At 50.8% G+C, this 19,201-nt stretch overlaps 1 protein-coding gene across 4 annotated transcripts in view; it reads left to right on the top strand.

Annotated features, from left to right (window-relative positions):
- Positions 1–7,947: 7,947 nt before the first annotated feature.
- Positions 7,948–19,201, top strand: part of LOC144950779 (endophilin-A3-like) — a 32,264-nt gene continuing 21,010 nt past the window's right edge. The window contains exons 1-2 of one of the 4 annotated variants that reach the window (XM_078880865.1): positions 7,948–8,161; positions 18,719–18,787. In XM_078880865.1, the coding sequence (XP_078736991.1) occupies positions 8,117–8,161; positions 18,719–18,787 (114 nt within the window). In that variant the 5' untranslated portion in view covers positions 7,948–8,116. Of the gene's footprint in view, positions 8,162–8,981; positions 9,034–9,309; positions 9,899–18,718; positions 18,798–19,201 lie in introns of those variants that run through there. The other 3 variants (XM_078880866.1, XM_078880867.1, XM_078880868.1) reach the window with 3 other exon arrangements.

Consider the following 19,201-nt stretch of genomic DNA (forward strand, 5'->3'; position numbering starts at 1 on the left):
AGTGGGAGAGCATCACGCGGAGCTGGTCGAAAAAAGAAAGGGAGAGAGAGAGGGGGAGAGAGAGAGACTTTTGACTTTTAAACAACTTTTATTGCCGCCAGCAGCAACAGCACTGGAGGCGATTTCGATATGAAACACACAAAGTCACCAGCAAACGAATGAAAACACACGCTACAAATCCACGCGCTGTAGCGCTAAAAGCACCGCGCACAACACTAAAGAAAAGTCACGTGGTGGTGGTTGTGGTGGTCATCGCGCACGCCACGGTGACGAGCGAGCGCTTCAGAAGGTGAACACGACGAGGGTGCCGTCCACGCTGGTACAGAGAGGGGCTTGCCCGGCTCCCCAGCGTTCGAAGAAGACGCGTTACACATCACCGACATGTATGTGGTACGCGTACTCCAGCCGGGAGGGAGAGAGAGAGAGAGGGGGGGGTACAACATTTATCTTTCTTTGTGTCACGCAAAGGAACTTTGTGAACAGCCTAAACGGTACCTGGGCGGTTCGTGATATTAAATGTAAGGGGTGGGGCTGAGAGAGAAGGGGGGGTGAAGGGGAATGATGCGTGGGAAGTTACGGGGGGAGGAGAGGGGGGGTATTTACCTGCATGCCGCGTGACTAAAGGAGTGGGTGGTGAGGGAAGGGGTGCGTGGGTAGTGGGTGGGGGGGGGTTAGGGAATTTACCTGCACGGCGCGTGACGTTTGGAGAGGGGGTGGGAAGGAGGGGGGTGGTGGGTGAGGTAAGGTGAGAAAGGAACTCACCTGCAGAGCGCGTGACACGAAAATCCACGCATCACCAACTAACCCCCGCCACACGGAAGCACAGCAGCATAGCACAACAACGTAATGCCCCTCTGCTGCCCACCCATCCATCTAGCACCCCCCCCCCCCCCACCTAGCCCCCCCCCCCCATCTTCAGCAGGAAGCCTATAACACTTAGCTTTGAAGCTGTCGTGACTGCAAGGATTCATACTCTTAGTTCTTTCGGTAAAGTCACGTAGGTAAAAAATGAAATTAAAATTAATAAAATAAAATAAAAATCACGACGTTTCGGAGGCAACACAAGTCTCCGTCATCAGGTGGGACCGTCACAGCCAGATTTGCCCAGGTGGGACCGTCACAGCCAGCAAATCTGGCTGTGACGGTCCCACCTGATGACGGAGACTTGTGTTGCCTCCGAAACGTCGTGATTTTTATTTTGTTTTATTAATTTTAATTTCATTTTTTACCTACGTGACTTTACCGAAAGAACTAAGAGTACCTATAACACCTGTTTCACACGGAGTAGTCGCACAATCCAAGCTCAATATCTTGCTCGGCTCGCGAATATCACAATTTTTATTTACATCGTAGGAGAAGGAATCCGATGAGCTAGGAAGCTCTTTTTTATTTTTACACGGACGCCCAGTAGGGGGCAACGGGGGTCAGAGCCTTTACCGCAACAACACGATACAACACACGCACGATAGGAGAGTGCAAAGTTCAGCAAGGGTGAACTAAAATCACAGACGCGCCGTTGATTCGAATCGCACATCTCGCAATCAAAGGCGGAGTTTGACTTCTATATTTGTGGAGGTGGTGGGCAGGGGTTCGCTTTCTCCCCTCACATTATGAATTTGGGGGGCAGGGTGCATATTATCAATTTTTAAATCTTACCTGTGTAATGACAGTAGAGTCAGCCTGCAGTGCGAATGGACTGGTGGCCACGGGAAGTAACGACAGGGGAGTCAGCCTGCAGTGTGAATGCACTAGTGGCCATGAGAGTTAATGACAGGGGAGTCAGCCTGCAGTGTGAATGCACTAGTGGCCACGGGAAGTAACGACAGGGGAGGCAGCCTGAAGTGCGAATGGACTGGTGGCCACGGGAGGTAACGACAGGGGAATCAGCCTGCAGTGCGAATGGACTGGTGGCCATGGGAGGTAATGACAGGGGAGTCAGTCTGCAGTGTGAATGCACTAGTGGCCACGGGAGGTAATGACAGGGGAGTCAGCCTGCACTACGAATGGACTAGTGGCCACGGGAGGTAATGACAGGGGAATCAGCCTGCAGTGCGAATGGACTGGTGGCCATGGGAGGTAATGACAGGGGAGTCAGTCTGCAGTGTGAATGCACTAGTGGCCACGGGAGGTAATGACAGGGGAGTCAGCCTGCACTACGAATGGACTAGTGGCCACGGGAGGTAATGACAGGGAAGTCAACCTGCAGTGCGAATGGACTAGTGGCCACGGAAGGTAATGACAGGGGAGTCAGCCTGCAGTGTGAATGCACTAGTGGCCATGAGAGGTAATGACAGGGGAGTCAGCCTGCAGTATGAATGCACTAGTGGCCACGGGAAGTAACGACAGGGGAGGCAGCCTGAAGTGCGAATGGACTGGTGGCCACGGGAGGTAACGACAGGGGAGTCAGCCTGCAGTGCGAATGGACTGGTGGCCATGGGAGGTAATGACATGGGAGTCAGCCTATATTGTGAATGCACTAGTGGCCACGGGAGGTAATGACAGGGGAGTCAGCCTGCAGTGCGAATGAACTAGTGGCCACGGGAGGTAATGACAGGGGAGTCAGCCTGCAGTGTGAATGCACTAGTGGCCAAGGGAGGTAATGACAGGGGAGTCAGCCTGTGGTGTGAGTGGACTCGTGGCTACGGGAATGATTGAGAATGGGAGCGTGTCCAGGTGACGGAAGAGGACGGTGGAGTCTGCTGGGGGAGCGAGTGTTCTAGAGTCGGTGAGAAGGTTCGAAAAGGGGGCGTGGCCTCGGTCCGTATGTAAAAGGGAGATGCACGGGAGACTTGGGGCTGTTGCAGTGGGGGTCTCCGCCTGTTCGAGTGAACGTGTCTCTCTACAATAAAGAAACCATCTCAAGACTAAGTGTGTCATTGCACCTGTAAATTACTGAAAATAAATTAACAAAGGTGTCCACTTCAGGCGGGGCGTTACTACCCCCCCCCCCTCCTCCCCACCATGCTCAGAATGACGCCTCCAGTACACGAGATGGATTTTGCTCCAGTCCAACTCCGCTCGCGTCACGGGCGTGGGGTGGGAGTTAACAGACTTCCGTGAAACTCAGTGCCAGTGGGGTTCATGGGGGAGCAAGGCGGCGGCGGAGGTGGTGGCTAGGGGGGTTGAGACGGGGTAAGATGTGATGAGGGGAAGTGTCGCGACTGTAGAACATGAAGTACCAGTGGCATCTACATCTGCAGAACATGAAGAACCAGTGGCATCTACATCTGCAGAACATGAAGAACCAGTGGCATCTACATCTGCAGAACGTGAAAAAACCAGTGACATCTACAATTACAGAACGTGAAGAACCAGTGGCATCTACATCTACAGAACGTGAAGAACCAGTGGCAACTACATCTACAGAACGTGAAGAACCAGTGGCATCTACATCTGCAGAACGTGAAGAACCAGTGGCATCTACATCTACAGAACGTGAAGATCCAGTGGCATCTACATCTACAGAACGTGAAGAACCAGTGTCATCTACATCTGCAGAACGTGAAGAACCAGTGGCATCTACATCTACAGAACGTGAAGAACCAGTGGCATCTACATCTGCAGAACGTGAAGAACCAGTGGCATCTACATCTGCAGAACGTGAAGAATCAGTGGCATCTACATCTGCAGAGCGTGAATAACCAGTGGCATCTACATCTGCAGAACGTGAAGGAACCAGTGGCATTTATATCTGCACAACGTGAATAACCAGTGGCATCTACATCTGCACAACGTGAATAACCAGTGGCATCTACAGAACGTGAAGAACCAGTGGCATCTACATCTGCAGAACGTAAAAAACCAGTGACATCTACATCTGCAGAATGTGAAGAACCAGTGGCATCTACATCTGCAGAGCGTGAAGAAACTGTGGCATCTACATCTCCAGAACGTGAAGAACCAGTGGCATCTACATCTACAGAACGTGAAGAACCAGTGGCATCTACATCTACAGAACGTAAAGAACCAGTGGCATCTACATCTGCAGAGCGTGAAGAACCAGTGGCATCTACATCTACAGAACGGGAAGAACCAGTGGCATCTACATCTGCAGAACGTGAAGAACCAGTGGCATCTACATCTGCAGAGCATGAAGAACCAGTAGCATCTGCATCTACAGAGCGTGAAGAACCAATGGCATCTACATCTGCAGAGCGTGAAGAACCAGTGGCATCTACATCTACAGAACAGGAAGAACCAGTGGCATCTACATCTGCAGAACGTGAAGAACCAGTGGCATCTACATCTGCAGAACGTAAAGAACCAGTGGCATCTTCATCTACAGAGCATAAAGAACCAGTGGCATCTACATCTACAGAACGGGAAGAACCAGTGGCATCTACATCTGTAGAACGTGAAGAACCAGTGGCATCTACATCTGCAGAGCGTAAATAACCAGTGGCATCAACATCTGCAGAACGTGAAGAACCAGTGGCATCTACATCTGCAGAGCGTGAATAACCAGTGTCATCTACATCTGCAGAGCGTGAAGAACCAGTGGCATCTACATCTGCAGAACGTGAAGAACCAGTGGCATCTACATCTGCAGAGCGTGAAGAACCAGTAGCATCTGCATCTACAGAGCGTAAAGAACCAGTGGCATCTACATCTGCAGAGCGTGAAGAACCAGTGGCATCTACATCTGCAGAACGGGAAGAACCAGTGGCATCTACATCTGCAGAACGTGAAGAACCAGTGGCATCTACATCTACAGAACGGGAAGAACCAGTGGCATCTACATCTGCAGAACGTGAAGAACCAGTGGCATCTACATCTGCAGAACGTAAAGAACCAGTGGCATCTACATCTACAGAGCATAAAGAACCAGTGGCATCTACATCTACAGAACGGGAAGAACCAGTGGCATCTACATCTGTAGAACGTGAAGAACCAGTGGCATCTACATCTGCAGAGCGTGAATAACCAGTGTCATCTACATCTGCAGAGCGTGAAGAACCAGTGGCATCTACATCTACAGAACATGAAGAATCAGTGGCATCCACATCTAGAGGAGACTATTCAACTTTGAAAGCCATTCCCCTTGTTTAGTGTAGATGCCGTACAACACCTTTGTAATTGTCAGGGGTAAAATTGGACGAACGACAGAATCGACTTACGAGCAGACGTCTGGAGCCTAACTCGTTCGTAAGTAGAGGAGTCCCCGTATTGTGGAGACTAAACTTTAAACTGCGATGCAATAATAGTTCAACACGAGGGCTTTCACGACCAATATCACCCATTATAGAGGTTTTTTTGGGGTTAGATCGCGTACATATGTAAATCCCGCCACCGCCCGCCACAATGACGTCACGCACCTAGGGGGGGGGGGGGGGGTCAGACATTTGTGACGATGTGTGACGAGGGGGGGGGGGTGAGAAATGTGACGTCACATCAAAATGCGCAACTTTAAATAAATATAGACAACACGTTCCACTTAATTAAATAGACTTTTTTTTAGAAATGTTTTCTCCTACAACATCAGAGTGCAGCGCCACATTAAATACGCACCACAATGACAATAGTTTAAAGCGATTTGAAGCATGTTTTATTTTTTTGGGGGGGGGGGGGGGCAGAGCTTTGTGACATAATATTTGAGGGGGGGTCTGACTTTTTGTGACGCCTTGTGACGAGGGGGGGGGTCAAACATCGTCCAAAATCGCGTGACGTCATTCATGGACGGCCCCTAAACAGAACGTGCCAATTCGCCACGAGTACAGCACACCGGTGCGTTGGAGAGGCAAGCCAGTAAATACAACTAGCTTCATCAGGCGACAACCAAATTTGTGATGTCCACCTGTTTCGTTCCTTATATAGAGGCGTAGATGTGGCGACCACGCTTCTGCGCTCTTGCGCAATGATGGAGGGGGGATTAATGAGTCAACGTATATTACCCATGTGCATTACGCGAGCACCTTTGATCTTGTCCTTCCTGTCCGTTGTGTGTATTAAAATAGCCGTGCCAACGGTAATCCCTATTGAAGTATGGTGGCCTGTATAGGCATGCATTTAAACAAAGTATTATTTGATGATTCGCTTCCACGCAGCACTAAGTCGGCAGCTATCCGAACGGTTAACATTATTTTTACTTCTTTAAATTTCTATAGATTCTCTAATTACTCTTGGCCAGTCGCAGCTAGTTTTGCACAGAAATTTAAACATTCAAAAAATCATATTCTTGGTTCTTTCGGTAAAGTCACGTAGAAGGGAAATACAAAAATAAAATAACAAAAATAAATGTTTTTATTATTATTATTTTATTATTTCCCTTCTACGTGACTTTACCGAAAGAACCAAGAATATGAATCCCTGCAGTCATGAAAGCTTTAAATCAAAATTATCAAAATCAATTGAGTGTCCTTGTTGGCACGCGTGTTCTGCTACTGCTGACAGTTGCATTTGGGATTAATATTTCTCTGATGTTCTTTTAGTCTCGTGCTGATCATTCGTCCTGTCTGCCCAACATAGCATTTGCCACAAGTGCAGTTAATCCTGTACACACCTTCTTTTGATAGTTTCGGTAATACATCTTTCGTACCAGATATAAATTTCTGTATTTTATGTACCGTGCCAAACCTTACTCGGATGTTTTGTTTTTCCAAACATCTGGCTTATTTATGAGTTATTCCCGCAATGCACACGGTATTTTGATCGTTTTAATTACTTGGGCAGTTTCAATGCTCGTGTTATTTGATTTGGGTTTGGCATTCAATGCCCTGTTGATTTCTGCATCATTGTAACCGTTCATTTGCAGCGCTTCTTCAACATGTCCCATACTAGTCCGTAAGAGGGCGCTACCACACTCACCACAAACACAACATGGCAACAACAAAGACCTCATTAACCCGATTCCCATTCGCGACGGAATCTTGACGACTATTTTTTTTAAAGATTGTGCCACATTCTGAGTCAACACCACTCGTTTCTACTACTCCCTTTGGCTGCTTACAAATCTCCACGTGATGGATCAGCCCACTTCGTTATCATTCGAATAGCTATACAGCTCAGTGTGGGGGGGGGGGGTTAGCTGGTAAAATAAAAATAAGTGAGTTAGGGGCCGTCCATAAATGACGTCACGCACCTAGGGGGCGGGGGGAGGGGTCAGACATTTGTGACGATGTGTGACGAGGAGGGGGGGGGAGAAATGTGACGTCACATCAAAATGCGCAACTTGAAATACATATAGACAACACGTTCTACTTAATTAACTCGACTTTTTTATAAATGTTTTCTCCTACAACATCAGAGTGCAGCGCCACATTAAATACGCACTACAATGACAATAGTTTAAAGCGATTTGGAGCGTGTTTTATTTTCAATAAATGACGTCACGCGATTTTGGACGATTTTAACCCCACCCCCCCAAGTCACATGGCGTCACAAAAAGTTGTAGGAGAAAACATTTATTAAAAAGTCGATTTAATTAAGTAGAACGTGTTGTCTATATTTATTTAAAGTTGCGCATTTTGATGTGACGTCACATTTCTCAACCCCCCCCCCCGCTCGTCACACATCGTTACAAATGTCTGACCCCGCCCTCCCCTCCCCTAGGTGCGTGACGTCATTTATGGACGGCCCCTCAGCCTGCCTACAAATCTCCACGTGGTGGGTTAGCCCACTTCGTTATCATTTACAATAGTCAGGTCGCTCTTGAACAATTTAAAAATAAGAGCTATACAGCTCAGTGGGGGGGGAGGGGGAAAGGCCTTATCTGCTAAAAATAAAAAATAACAGTGAGTTAGTAGAATTGGCTAGAAATCTGCGAAACCCAGAAAACCCAAATCCGATGCGAGCTTCTTTTGGGTTCAATCCCGCGAAAGCAGAGGGCGCGCGCGCGCGAGAGAGAGAGAACCGCGTGACGTCACACTTCCGTCACGTGACGCGGGGGAGGGGAGGGCAGCCCCCCCCCACCCCCGCGGAATCCCCGCCCCGCCCCCCTCCCCACTTTCTCGTGAGCACCATCACGGCCACACGCCACCACCACCATCACCTCATCATCCTCCTCCTCATCATCATCAGCATCATCAGCGCGGCCAATTAAGGAGTGGAGCCAATTAACTCGATCGTCACGGGCGATTGCAGGAACCCCCCGGGGGGTGGGGGTGGGGGGCACGTGACGATGTCTGTGGCGGGGCTGAGGAAGCAGTTCCACAAAGCGAGTCAGGTAACGGGGCTCGCCACCACCAGCACCACAACTACCACCACCAGCACAACCACCACCACTACCACCACCAGCACTACAACTACCACCACTACCACAACCACCACCAACACCACAAGCACAACTACCAACCACCACCACCAGCACAACTACCACCACTACCACCACCACAACCACCACAACTACCACCACCACAACTACCACCACCACAACTACCACCACCACAACCAACAACCACCACTACCACCACCAACAACAACCACCACCACAACTAGCACCACCACCACCACCACCAACCACTACCACCACCACCACAACTACCACCACTACCACAACCAACCACCACAACCACTACCACCACAGCTAGCACCACCACCAACAACCACCACCACAACCACCAACCACTACCACCACCAACCACTATCTTTAGACGTGACTTAACCGAAAGAACCAAATAATAATTCCTGCAGTCACGAAAGTTCTAAAATTAAGATTGAATCACTACCACCACCAACCATCACCAACAACCACTACCATAACCACCACCACCAACCACCACCACCACAACCACCACCACAACCACCACCACAGCCACTACCACCACCAACCACCACCACAACCACCACGACAACCACCACAACCATCAACAACCACCATCACAACCACTACCGCAACAACCACTACCACCACAACCGCCACCACAACTACCACCACCACCAACCACCACCACCACCATCAACAACAACCACCACCACCCTGCTCCTCCACCCTCCGTCCATACTTCACCACCGCCGCGCGCGGCGCCGCTCATCGTGGAGGGCGTTTGGTGCCAATCGACGCGACTCGCCGCTTTCATGTCACGGACGAACCACGACGTTTGTTGACACGGGGGGGGGGGGGGGGGACTGTGACGACAACAACAACAACAACACCAACAACAACAACACCACCACCACAGCGTGCATCGCCTCGTGACGGTGGTGGTGATGTTGGTGATGGTGGTGATGATGTTGGTGGTGGTGATGATGGTGCTGATGGTGATGATGGTGATAATATTGGTGGTGGTGATGATGTTGGTGATGATGATGGTGCTTATGATGATGGTGATGATGTTGGTGGTGGTGATGATGTTGGTGGTGGTGATGATGGTAATAATGTGGTGGTGATGATGGTGATGATGTTGGTGGTGGTGGTGATGATGGTGCTTATGATGATGGTGCTGATGGTGATGATGATGGTGGTGCTGATGATGATGATGGTGCTTATGATGATGGTGATGATGATGGTGCTGATGATGTTGGTTTGTGGAGGAGGCCGCGTGCCGACGTGGCGTCCGGGATAGTGGGCTCGGCCCTTGCTGATGACTGACGATCATTAACCGTGCTGCTGATGATGCTGATGATGGTGCTGCTGATGATGATGCTGGTGCTGATGATGGTGCTGATAATGATGATGCTGGTGCTGATGATGATGAAGCTGATAATGACAATGCTGCTAGTAGCTGCTGCTGATGATGATGTTGGTGCTGATGATGATGATAGAGCTGATAATGGCAATGCTGCCAGCTGCTGCTGCTGATGGTGCTGATGCTGATGATGGAGCTGATAATGGCAATGCTGCAAGCTGATGATGATGCTGATGATGATATTGGTCTGTGGGGCTCTCGTGTGACGTGGCGCCATGGAACAGAAACTGAGCTCAGCGCTTCAGAAAAGTTGATGATGATTAGCCTCGCTGATGGTGATTACGATGGTTCTGCCGATGATGCTTCTGCTGATGCTTCTGCTGATGATATTGACGTTGACGATGCTGCGTAAATGATTGCATTGGGTTCAATTCTGTTGGTGCTGTAATTATAACGGGACCGTGAGCTGGGCGCGACAGCTGATGATGCTTATGCTGATGATGATGCTGCTAATGATGCTGATGATGCTGCTGCGATGAGGGGACACACCGAGTTGGCGCGACAGCTGCTGATGATGCTGCGGATGATGATGCTGCTGATGCTGCTGATGATGCTGCTGCTGATGATGCTGCTGCTGATGCTTCTGCATCTGTGATTATAAGGGGACATGCAGACCGGGCGCGACAGCTGATGACGATGCTGCTGCTGATGCTGCTGATGCTGCTGATGCTGCTGCTGATGCTGCTGATGCTGCTGCTGATGATGTTGCTGATGCTGATGAGGCTGCTGCTGACGATACTGCTGCTGACGATGCTGCTGCTGCTGATGATGCTGCTGCTGATGATGCTGCTGATGCTTCTGCTGCTTTGATTAGGGACCCTGCAGACCGGGCGCGACAGCTGATGACGATGCTGCTCATTCTGTTGCTGATGATGATGCTGTTGCTGATGCTGCTGCTGATGGAGATAATGCCGTGATTGTAAGGCGACCCCGACAGCTGATGATGCTGATGCTGCTGATGATGATAATGCCGTGATTGTAAGGCGACCCCGACAGCTGATGATGCTGTTGCTGCTGATGCTGCTGTTGATGATACTCCCGCTGCTGCTGATGATAATGCCGTGATTGTAAGGCGACCCCGACAGCTGATGATGCTGCTGATGCTGCTGCTGATGCTGCTGCTGATGATGATAATGCCGTGATTGTAAGGCGACCCTGACAGCTGCCTGATGCTGCCCCGCCGCGGAATGAGTCGGGGAGGGGGGTCTGTGGGGAGCAGTTGTGGGGTGGGAGACGGCTCCCCGTGCCTCCTCTCCCATGCCTTGCTGCTCCCCTCACTCACTCAGGGCGTTGTTGTTGTTAAAGTTGTTATTATAGTTGTTGATGTTGTTACTCTTAGGTTTTTTCGGTAAAGTCACGTAGGTAAAAAATAATAATAGAAATAAAATAACAAATCACGACGTTTCGGAGGCAACACAAGCTTCCGTCTTCAGGTAGAATCGTCAGAGTACAATTGCTGTATCAAGTGTATCTATTATTTTAAATGATTTTGTATTATTATTTTTTTTACCTACGTGACTTTACCGAAAAAACCTAAGAGTATGAATTATTGCAGTCACGAAAGCTTCAAATCTAGAATAGTTGTTGTTGTTATAGTTGTTAAAGTTGTTGTTATAGTTGTTGATGTTGATTGTGGGGAGCGACTCGAGTTCGATTCACACTCACGGCCACCAACACCAGTGACGATTGTCTGACCCGGTCATGGGCCTCACCTAGGTCAACTCAGCGTCAAATGAGTACCCGGTGCGGTGTGTAAACATCGCCACTGGGGACACAAAGGCGGCCGGGCGTGGTGCTGGCCACCCACCCCCTCGTGTGCCGTGCCGGCCTTCATAGGTGCTCGCTAGTAGAGCTTGTCCCAACAGTCTGTCCGAGCTGTACGGGGGATCTTTGTCTTTGCTTTGTCTTTGTTGTTGTTGATACTAGTGGTGTCTGTCGGTGCTGTCGTTGGTTGTGGTGTGGGTCTTGGAGTTGGTGGTGCGGCACTGTTGGTGGGTTTCCCTGTTGGTTTTGTTGTGGTAGTGCTGTTGGTTGGAGACGTTACTATAATACTGGTAGGAACCCACTGGTTACACCAGCCCACAGGGGATTATTGTGTCCGTCCGTCGTGCAGGGAGGGGCTGGGTGGGGAGGGAGGGGCTGGGTGGGGAGGGTAGGGAGGGGATGGCTGGGGGGCTGGGTGGGGAGGGGAGGGGAGGGTGGGGCTGGGTGGGGAGGGGCTGGTCACCCCGTGGTGCCCTTATAAAACTCAACGTTTAACCTACTCACGCCGGCTTGTGCCCGCCCTCACAGTCGGCCATATTTGCGGAATACCCCACGCCGCCGTTTACCCTGGCCATTGACCGAGCAACCCAACGTTCCTACCAGCTCCCTCCGCAGGAATGTGTTTTAGCCTCTTAATTTGACCAGGAAAGCCTCACTTGAGTCTCCTCTAGCATGTACCTTGACGCAGCCTCAAATAGGAACCTGGACACAGTTCCCTAACACTAACACACCCACTAACCCTGCCCCCTAACACAGACCCTAACACAAATTTTAACCCCTAACACAGACCGTAACCCAAACACAGACCGTAACCCCTAACACACACCATAACCCCAAACACAATCCCTAACCCCCAACACACATCCTGATGCCAAACACAAACCGTAACCTTAACCACACTCACAGACCTTAACCTTAACCCATATCACAGACCCTAACCCCTAACACACACAATAACCCAAAACACAAACCCTAACTCTGAACACAGACACTAACCTCAAACACTGACCCTCTCCACCCAGCCACACCCCTCCCATTTTTGGATGCACGACGGACGGACGGCCACAATAATCCCCTGTGGGCTGGTGTAACCAGGTGGTTCCTACCAGTATCAGCTCATCTGTCGGCCAACGCGCTCTCTCTCAAGGCCACGTTTTAATGAACCAACTTTGCTGGTTTTGTTTACTCGTTAAGCTCGTGGCAGGAGTCGTCACCCCGCTGTGACCGCGCGAGACGGGGGTGGTTCGGTGGTTAATCACCGGAAGGGCGCTTGTGGGCAGCTCGCATGGTTCACAGCGGCCGTGCCAAGCACTGCTAACATTCCGAGTTCAAATCGACGTTTCAGCCACCCCCCCCCAACCGCGATGAAACCGGGTTGTCGCGTGCAACGAGTTGATGCTGTGAGCCCAGGCACCAATGGCTCGCATCGAGAGCCATAGACTCGCATAGAGACCAGAGACCCATAGACTCAGATAGACCCACATACAGTCACATACAGACCCATAGACTCACATAGATACTAGGGACCCATAGACTCACATAGACCCAAATAGAGTCACATACAGACCCATAGACTCACATAGAGACTAGGGACCCATAGACTCGCATAGAGACTCATAGACTCGCATAGAGACCCATAGACTCACATATAGACCCATAGACTCGCACAGAGACCCATAGACTCGCATAGAGATCAGAGACCCATAGACTCACATAGAGACCTATGGACTCGCATAGAGACCCATAGACTCACATAGAGACCCATAGACTCGCATAGAGACCCATAGACTCGCGTAGAGACTCACAGACTCACACAGAGACTCATAGACTCGCATAGAGACCCATATACTCACACAGAGACCCATAGACTCACACAGAGACCCATAGATTCACATAGAGACCTATGGACTCACATAGAGACCAACAGCTTAACATAGAGACCCATAGACTCACATATATACCCATAGACTCCAGATAGACCCATAGATTAGCACAGAGACCTATATACTTGCATACAGATTCATAGACTGATAGAGTGAGTTGTGAGTAATCGGGTTACGTGAGTTTAATGAGCAAAAAAAAAAATTTGCACCACACAAAGTTAGTTTTTTTCTTGGTTCGGGTAAAATTTGCATTCTTTACGAAATGTTAATAAGTCAGGTGACTGGCATGCGACCAATAATTTATTTAATCTAGCTGACGAAGTCTCGCTACGCCTGCCACGTGGCGGACCATCCCCTCCCCTACGCCAGATGATGCTGGTGATGCTGCAGCCGCCGATGCTGCAGTGTTTTATAAGCACAGTTAACGACTCAACACGCTCGTCGGTAACACTGCGCGCGCGGTCTTTAAATCATACATATATCCTAGGCGACGTTTCGGGCAATGGCCCTGCTTCACGTGTGTGCTATGAAGGGTAGGGGGGGGCATCATGGCCAAGCGTCTGAGGCGTATAGCGACGACTTCTGAGTGGTCACCAAGACGCAGCTGTAAGGGGGCTGTAGGGTAGCTTGGGGGGGAGTCGTTTGTCTGTGATGCCGTCTTCCAGAGGCCGTTCTCGAACACGCGGTGGTGCACTGCTTTCTGCGAGTGTTACACACGGGGCGAGGGGGGGGGTCACTGGGCTGGGAGGGGGCGGCTGGGGGATTGGGGGGTGGTGGGGGAGTGATCACTGGGCTGGTACCCTGTAAAGACATCAACAACATCAACAACAACATCAACAACAGGCTTATTCCCTTTCTGGCAAAAACACAAGGATGTGTTGAGATGTCCCAACACTAAGTAGGCACCTATTGCAAAGCATAATCCACACGTACTCGTGGCAAAATATACAAACAAACGTGCTCCGATTATAATATAATGTCGGCACTGTTTGGCCCACACCAGAGACGGCTGCCTTCTTCACGGCCTCGTCTCGCCACCGGTGGTCGACCAGAGAATCAGAAAGGCGATGCGATTTTCCGAGCATCAACAGCTCTGGCTTTGAGCGGCTATAGCTGCTGACCAGAGGTCGCAAACGGGGTTTGATTCCTTACCCGTACCCGGCCGCACCAGGGTCGCAAATGGGTACCCGTACCAGGCCGGGTATGGGTTCCCGTTCCCTACCCGTACCCGTACCTTACCCGAAATGAGTGACAAACGGTTACTCACCAGTGACTCACGGCCTACCCGTACCCGGCCGCACCAGGGTCGCAAACGGCTACCCGTACCCGTACCCGGCCGGGTACGGGTAGCCGGGTATCGGGTAGGGTACGGGTAGCCGGGTATCGGGTAGGGTACGGGTATCGGGTACCCGGTTGCGACCTCTGCTGCTGACCCAAACCCGAGCCCAATCCTAACCTTCATCTCGACCTGACCCGGGCACTCACCGTACCCCTAACCCCAAGCCTAACCCCGACGCTTATCCCGCATCCCACTGCCAACCCCCTCATGTTTCCATTGCAGCCCTGCCGCCCTAACCCCCGTGACCCGTGACCTTTGCCCATCGGCCGTGCCCCCTCTTGCCCCCCCCCCCTGTCCCCAGCTGCGATTGGTGGCAGCAGGGGGGGGAGGGGGGGGGTGTTTCCCTTTCGAGATGCAAATTTTTTTTTAAACAAAAATTTGTTCGTGGCCAGCGCCAGGTTCCTGCCGTTTTCTATCCGGTCAGCGCAACCTTTTGCTGCGCTTGCACAAGGAGGCCACGTTAGGGGGGGGGGCTGGTGGGGAGGGAGGGGGGCACCATCGCCTCACCCACTCCCACCACCGCCACCACAACCCACCCATACCCCCGTCGTCAAACCACAGGATTTTGCAGGAAGTCTCAAACAATAAACGCCCTGGGTCGCTCTCCCTGCTGATGCTGCTGCTGCTGCTCGCGTTGGCGTCATCGTGACCCCGACCCAGACGATGTCTTAGATTCGCTCGCTCTCAGCTCGGTTTGTTGATCATCTCCCCCCGTACCCCCCCCCCTCTTTCATCGAGAGCGCCATTGTTCAGGGAGCTCCGGGTCACTACTGCTGGCCGCGTGACTCCACAGCGGCCCCCTCTCCCCACGCGGGGAATGACCCCGCGTGGGGAGAGGGGTCTGCTGTGGAATGACCCGCGTGGCACGAGACGCACGCGCTCGCTTACTCGCTCGGGCACTCAACTCACTCACTCAGACACTCACTCACTCAGACACTCACTCAGACACTCACTCAGACACACACTCAGACACTCACTCAGACACTCACTCAGACACTCACTCAGACACTCACTCACTCAGACACTCACTCACTAGGGCTCTCAATTGCTCGGACACACACTCACTCAGACACACACTCACTCAGACACTCACTCACTTAGACACTCACTTACTCAGACACTCACTCACTAGGGCTCTCACTTGCTCGGACACACACTCACTCAGACACTCACTCACTCAGACACTCACTCACTCAGACACTCACTCACTAGGGCTCTCAATTGCTCGGACACACACTCACTCAGACACTCACTCACTCAGACACTCACTCACTCAGACACTCACTCACTCAGACACTCACTCACTCAGACACTCACTCACTAGGGCTCTCAATTGCTCGGACACACACTCACTCAGACACTCACTCACTCAGACACTCACTCACTTAGACACTCACTCACTCAGACACTCACTCACTCAGACACTCACTTACTCAGACACTCACTGACTAGGGCTCTCACTTGCTCGGACACACACTCACTCAGACACTCACTCACTCAGACACTCACTCACTCAGACACTCACTCACTCAGACACTCACTCACTCAGACACTCACTCACTAGGGCTCTCAATTGCTCGGACACACACTCACTCAGACACTCACTCACTCAGACACTCACTCACTCAGACACTCACTCACTCAGACACACACTCACTCAGATACTCACTCAGACACACACTCAGACACACACTCAGACTTTCACATACTCAGACACACACTCACTCAGACACACACTCAGACACTCACTCAGACACACTCAGACACTCACTCACTCACTCAGACACTCACTCAGACACTCACTCAGGCACTCACTCACTCAGACACACTCAGACACACACTCATTCAGACACTCACTCAGACACACACTCAGACTTTCACATACTCAGACACACACTCACTCAGACACTCACTCAGACACACACTCAGACACTCACTCAGACACTCACTCAGACACACTCAGACACTCACTCAGACACTCACTCAGACACTCACACACTCAGACACTCACTCACTCAGACACACACTCACTCAGACACTCACTCACTCAGACACTCACTCAGACACTCACATACTCAGACACACACTCACTCAGACACTCACTCAGACACTCACTCACTCAGACACTCACTCACTCAGACACTCACTCAGACACACACTCAGACACTCACTCAGACACTCACTCAGACGCACACTCAGACACACACTCATGCGACGTGTGGGAGGGGGGGGCCCTCTCGGCCTCTCTCTCCACCGATCGTTGTCCTCGTCTCTGTCGGCGCTGTGGCCCTCGTTTCCCGGGGAAACGGGGGTGGGGGCGGCAATGAATCGATGCCAGATGGAGAGGGTCTTGGCTAGCGGGAGTGTGCGCGCATCTGTTACACACGCGTGTGTGCGCTCGTGCACACCGCGTGTGTGCGCGCGCGTGCACGCGCACACGAGTCTCGGCTCAACTCGCCAGGGGCAAGACCCTGCCAGAGCCCGGGCCAATCCTCTTATGTGGTTTGCGTTGTGGCTATTGTCATCGTCACCGTGAATTATCATCGCCATCGTCATAATTTTGAATGATCGTAATTTTAATATTTGCAATTTGAATGATCGTAATTTTAATAATCGTCATTTGAATCATCGTAATTTTAATCATCGCAATTTTAATCATCATAATTTTAATCATCGTAATTTTTATCATCGCAATTTTAATCATCGTAATTTTAATCATCGCAATTTTAATCAGTGTAATTTTAATAATCGTAATTTTAATAACCGTAATTTGAATCTTCGTAATTTTAATCATCGCCTAAATTGAATAATCGTAATTATAATAATCGTAATTTTAATCATCGCAATATGAATAATCGTAATTTTAATAATCGTAATTTTAATCATCGCAATATGAATAATCGTAATTTTAATAATCGTAATTTTAATCATCGCAATATGAATAATCGTAATTTTAATCATCACAATACGCGCGGCTCCATTTGCGGTGACGGTGCAAACGTTCGCGCCGACGGGGGCTGACGATTCGGTGGTGGTGGTGGTGGCGGCGATTCGTTGTTGGTGGGGATGGCGAGGGTGGTGGCTCTGGCGGTGGTGATAACAGTGGTGGCAGAGGCGGTGGTGATTCGTCAGGGGGTGGGATGACACCGTGGGATAACACACGCATCGCCAAACCTCCCGAACAGCATAGGAGCTCGCAAACAGCACTCGCCCCAACAGTCTGTTGAAGGCTATACGGGGGACCTTTGTCTTTGTGTGAGTAGGGAACGATGGCGCAAGTTGTTAGTCGTGCACTGCGCTACGAACCCGGCGACCAAAGTTTCTCACAATGCTTCAAATCGCTTTAAGCCATCGTCATTGTAGTGCGTATTTAATGTGGCGCTGCACTCTGATGTTGTAAGGAGAAAACATGTATTAAAAAGTCTATTTAATTAAGTAGAACCTGTTGTCTATATTTATTTAAAGTTGCGCATTTTGATGTGACGTCACATTTCTCAAACCCCCCCCCCCCTCGTCACTAATGTCTGACCCCCCTCCCCAGGTGCGTGACGTCATTTATGGACGGCCCCTTAAGCCTTGAATGTGCATTTCCTATACTCGCTTAATGACCAAAATCGCTGAACGACAAGGTTTCGTGGAATCAATTACCGTCGTTAGGGGCCGTCCATAAATGACGTCACGCACCTGGGGGGGGGGGGTTGAGAAATGTGACGTCACATCAAAATGCGCAACTTTAAATAAATATAAACAACTAGTTAATTAAATAGACTTTGTAATAAATGTTTTCTCTTACAACATCAAGAGTGCAGCGCCACATTAAATACGCACTACAATGACAATAGTTTAAAGCGATTTGGAGCATGTTTTATTTTTTTTGGGGGGGGGCAGAGCTTTTTTGACGTCATATTTGAGGGGGGGGGGTCTGACTTTTTGTGACGCCGTGTGACGAAGGGGGAGAGGGGGGGGGTCAAAAATCGTCCAAAATCGCGTGACGTCATTTATGGACGGCCCCTTAAGCAGAGGGAGTACGACTGCTATGGGTTGCTTCTCGACAATCTGTTCAAGGCTACGCGGTGGCGGGGGGTCCTCTCTCTCTCTGTGCGCTGCAGTTTGTGAGCGAGAAGATGGGAGGAGCGGAGGGCACGAAGCTGGACGAGGAGTTCACCGAGATGGAGAAGGTACCTTGCCGTGAGTCGCTGCTGTCCACTCCCCCCCCCCCCCACGCGTTCCGTCCACCCCTACGCCGTCCACCCTCCACTCGTGCCATCCACCACCCCCACTCGTGTCGTCCAGCGGCGGTGGTGGTAGCGGTTGTGCCGGTGGTGGTGTCGGTGGCCAGTAGGAGGCACAGGTGGTGCATCTGCCAGTCATCTCGGTCAGTCAACCCATGGCACCTGCTGGGTCTGTCCCGTGACCTCCTCCTGCCGGCGGACGTTTTGACACTTCACGTGGCCTTCAAGTGCACATTGCCTGGCGCAAGCGCCGTGGTGACGTCACCGCCACTTAGTACCGAATGGCGGTTGTTGTTGTTGTTGGTGGTGGCCGGGTGATGGTTGCATGTACGTATGTTGGACTTATTTTGCACCGTACGT

The sequence above is a fragment of the Lampetra fluviatilis genome, chromosome 59 (genome assembly GCF_964198595.1).
Source record: "Lampetra fluviatilis chromosome 59, kcLamFluv1.1, whole genome shotgun sequence".
In the NCBI taxonomy this organism is placed as follows: domain Eukaryota; kingdom Metazoa; phylum Chordata; class Hyperoartia; order Petromyzontiformes; family Petromyzontidae; genus Lampetra; species Lampetra fluviatilis.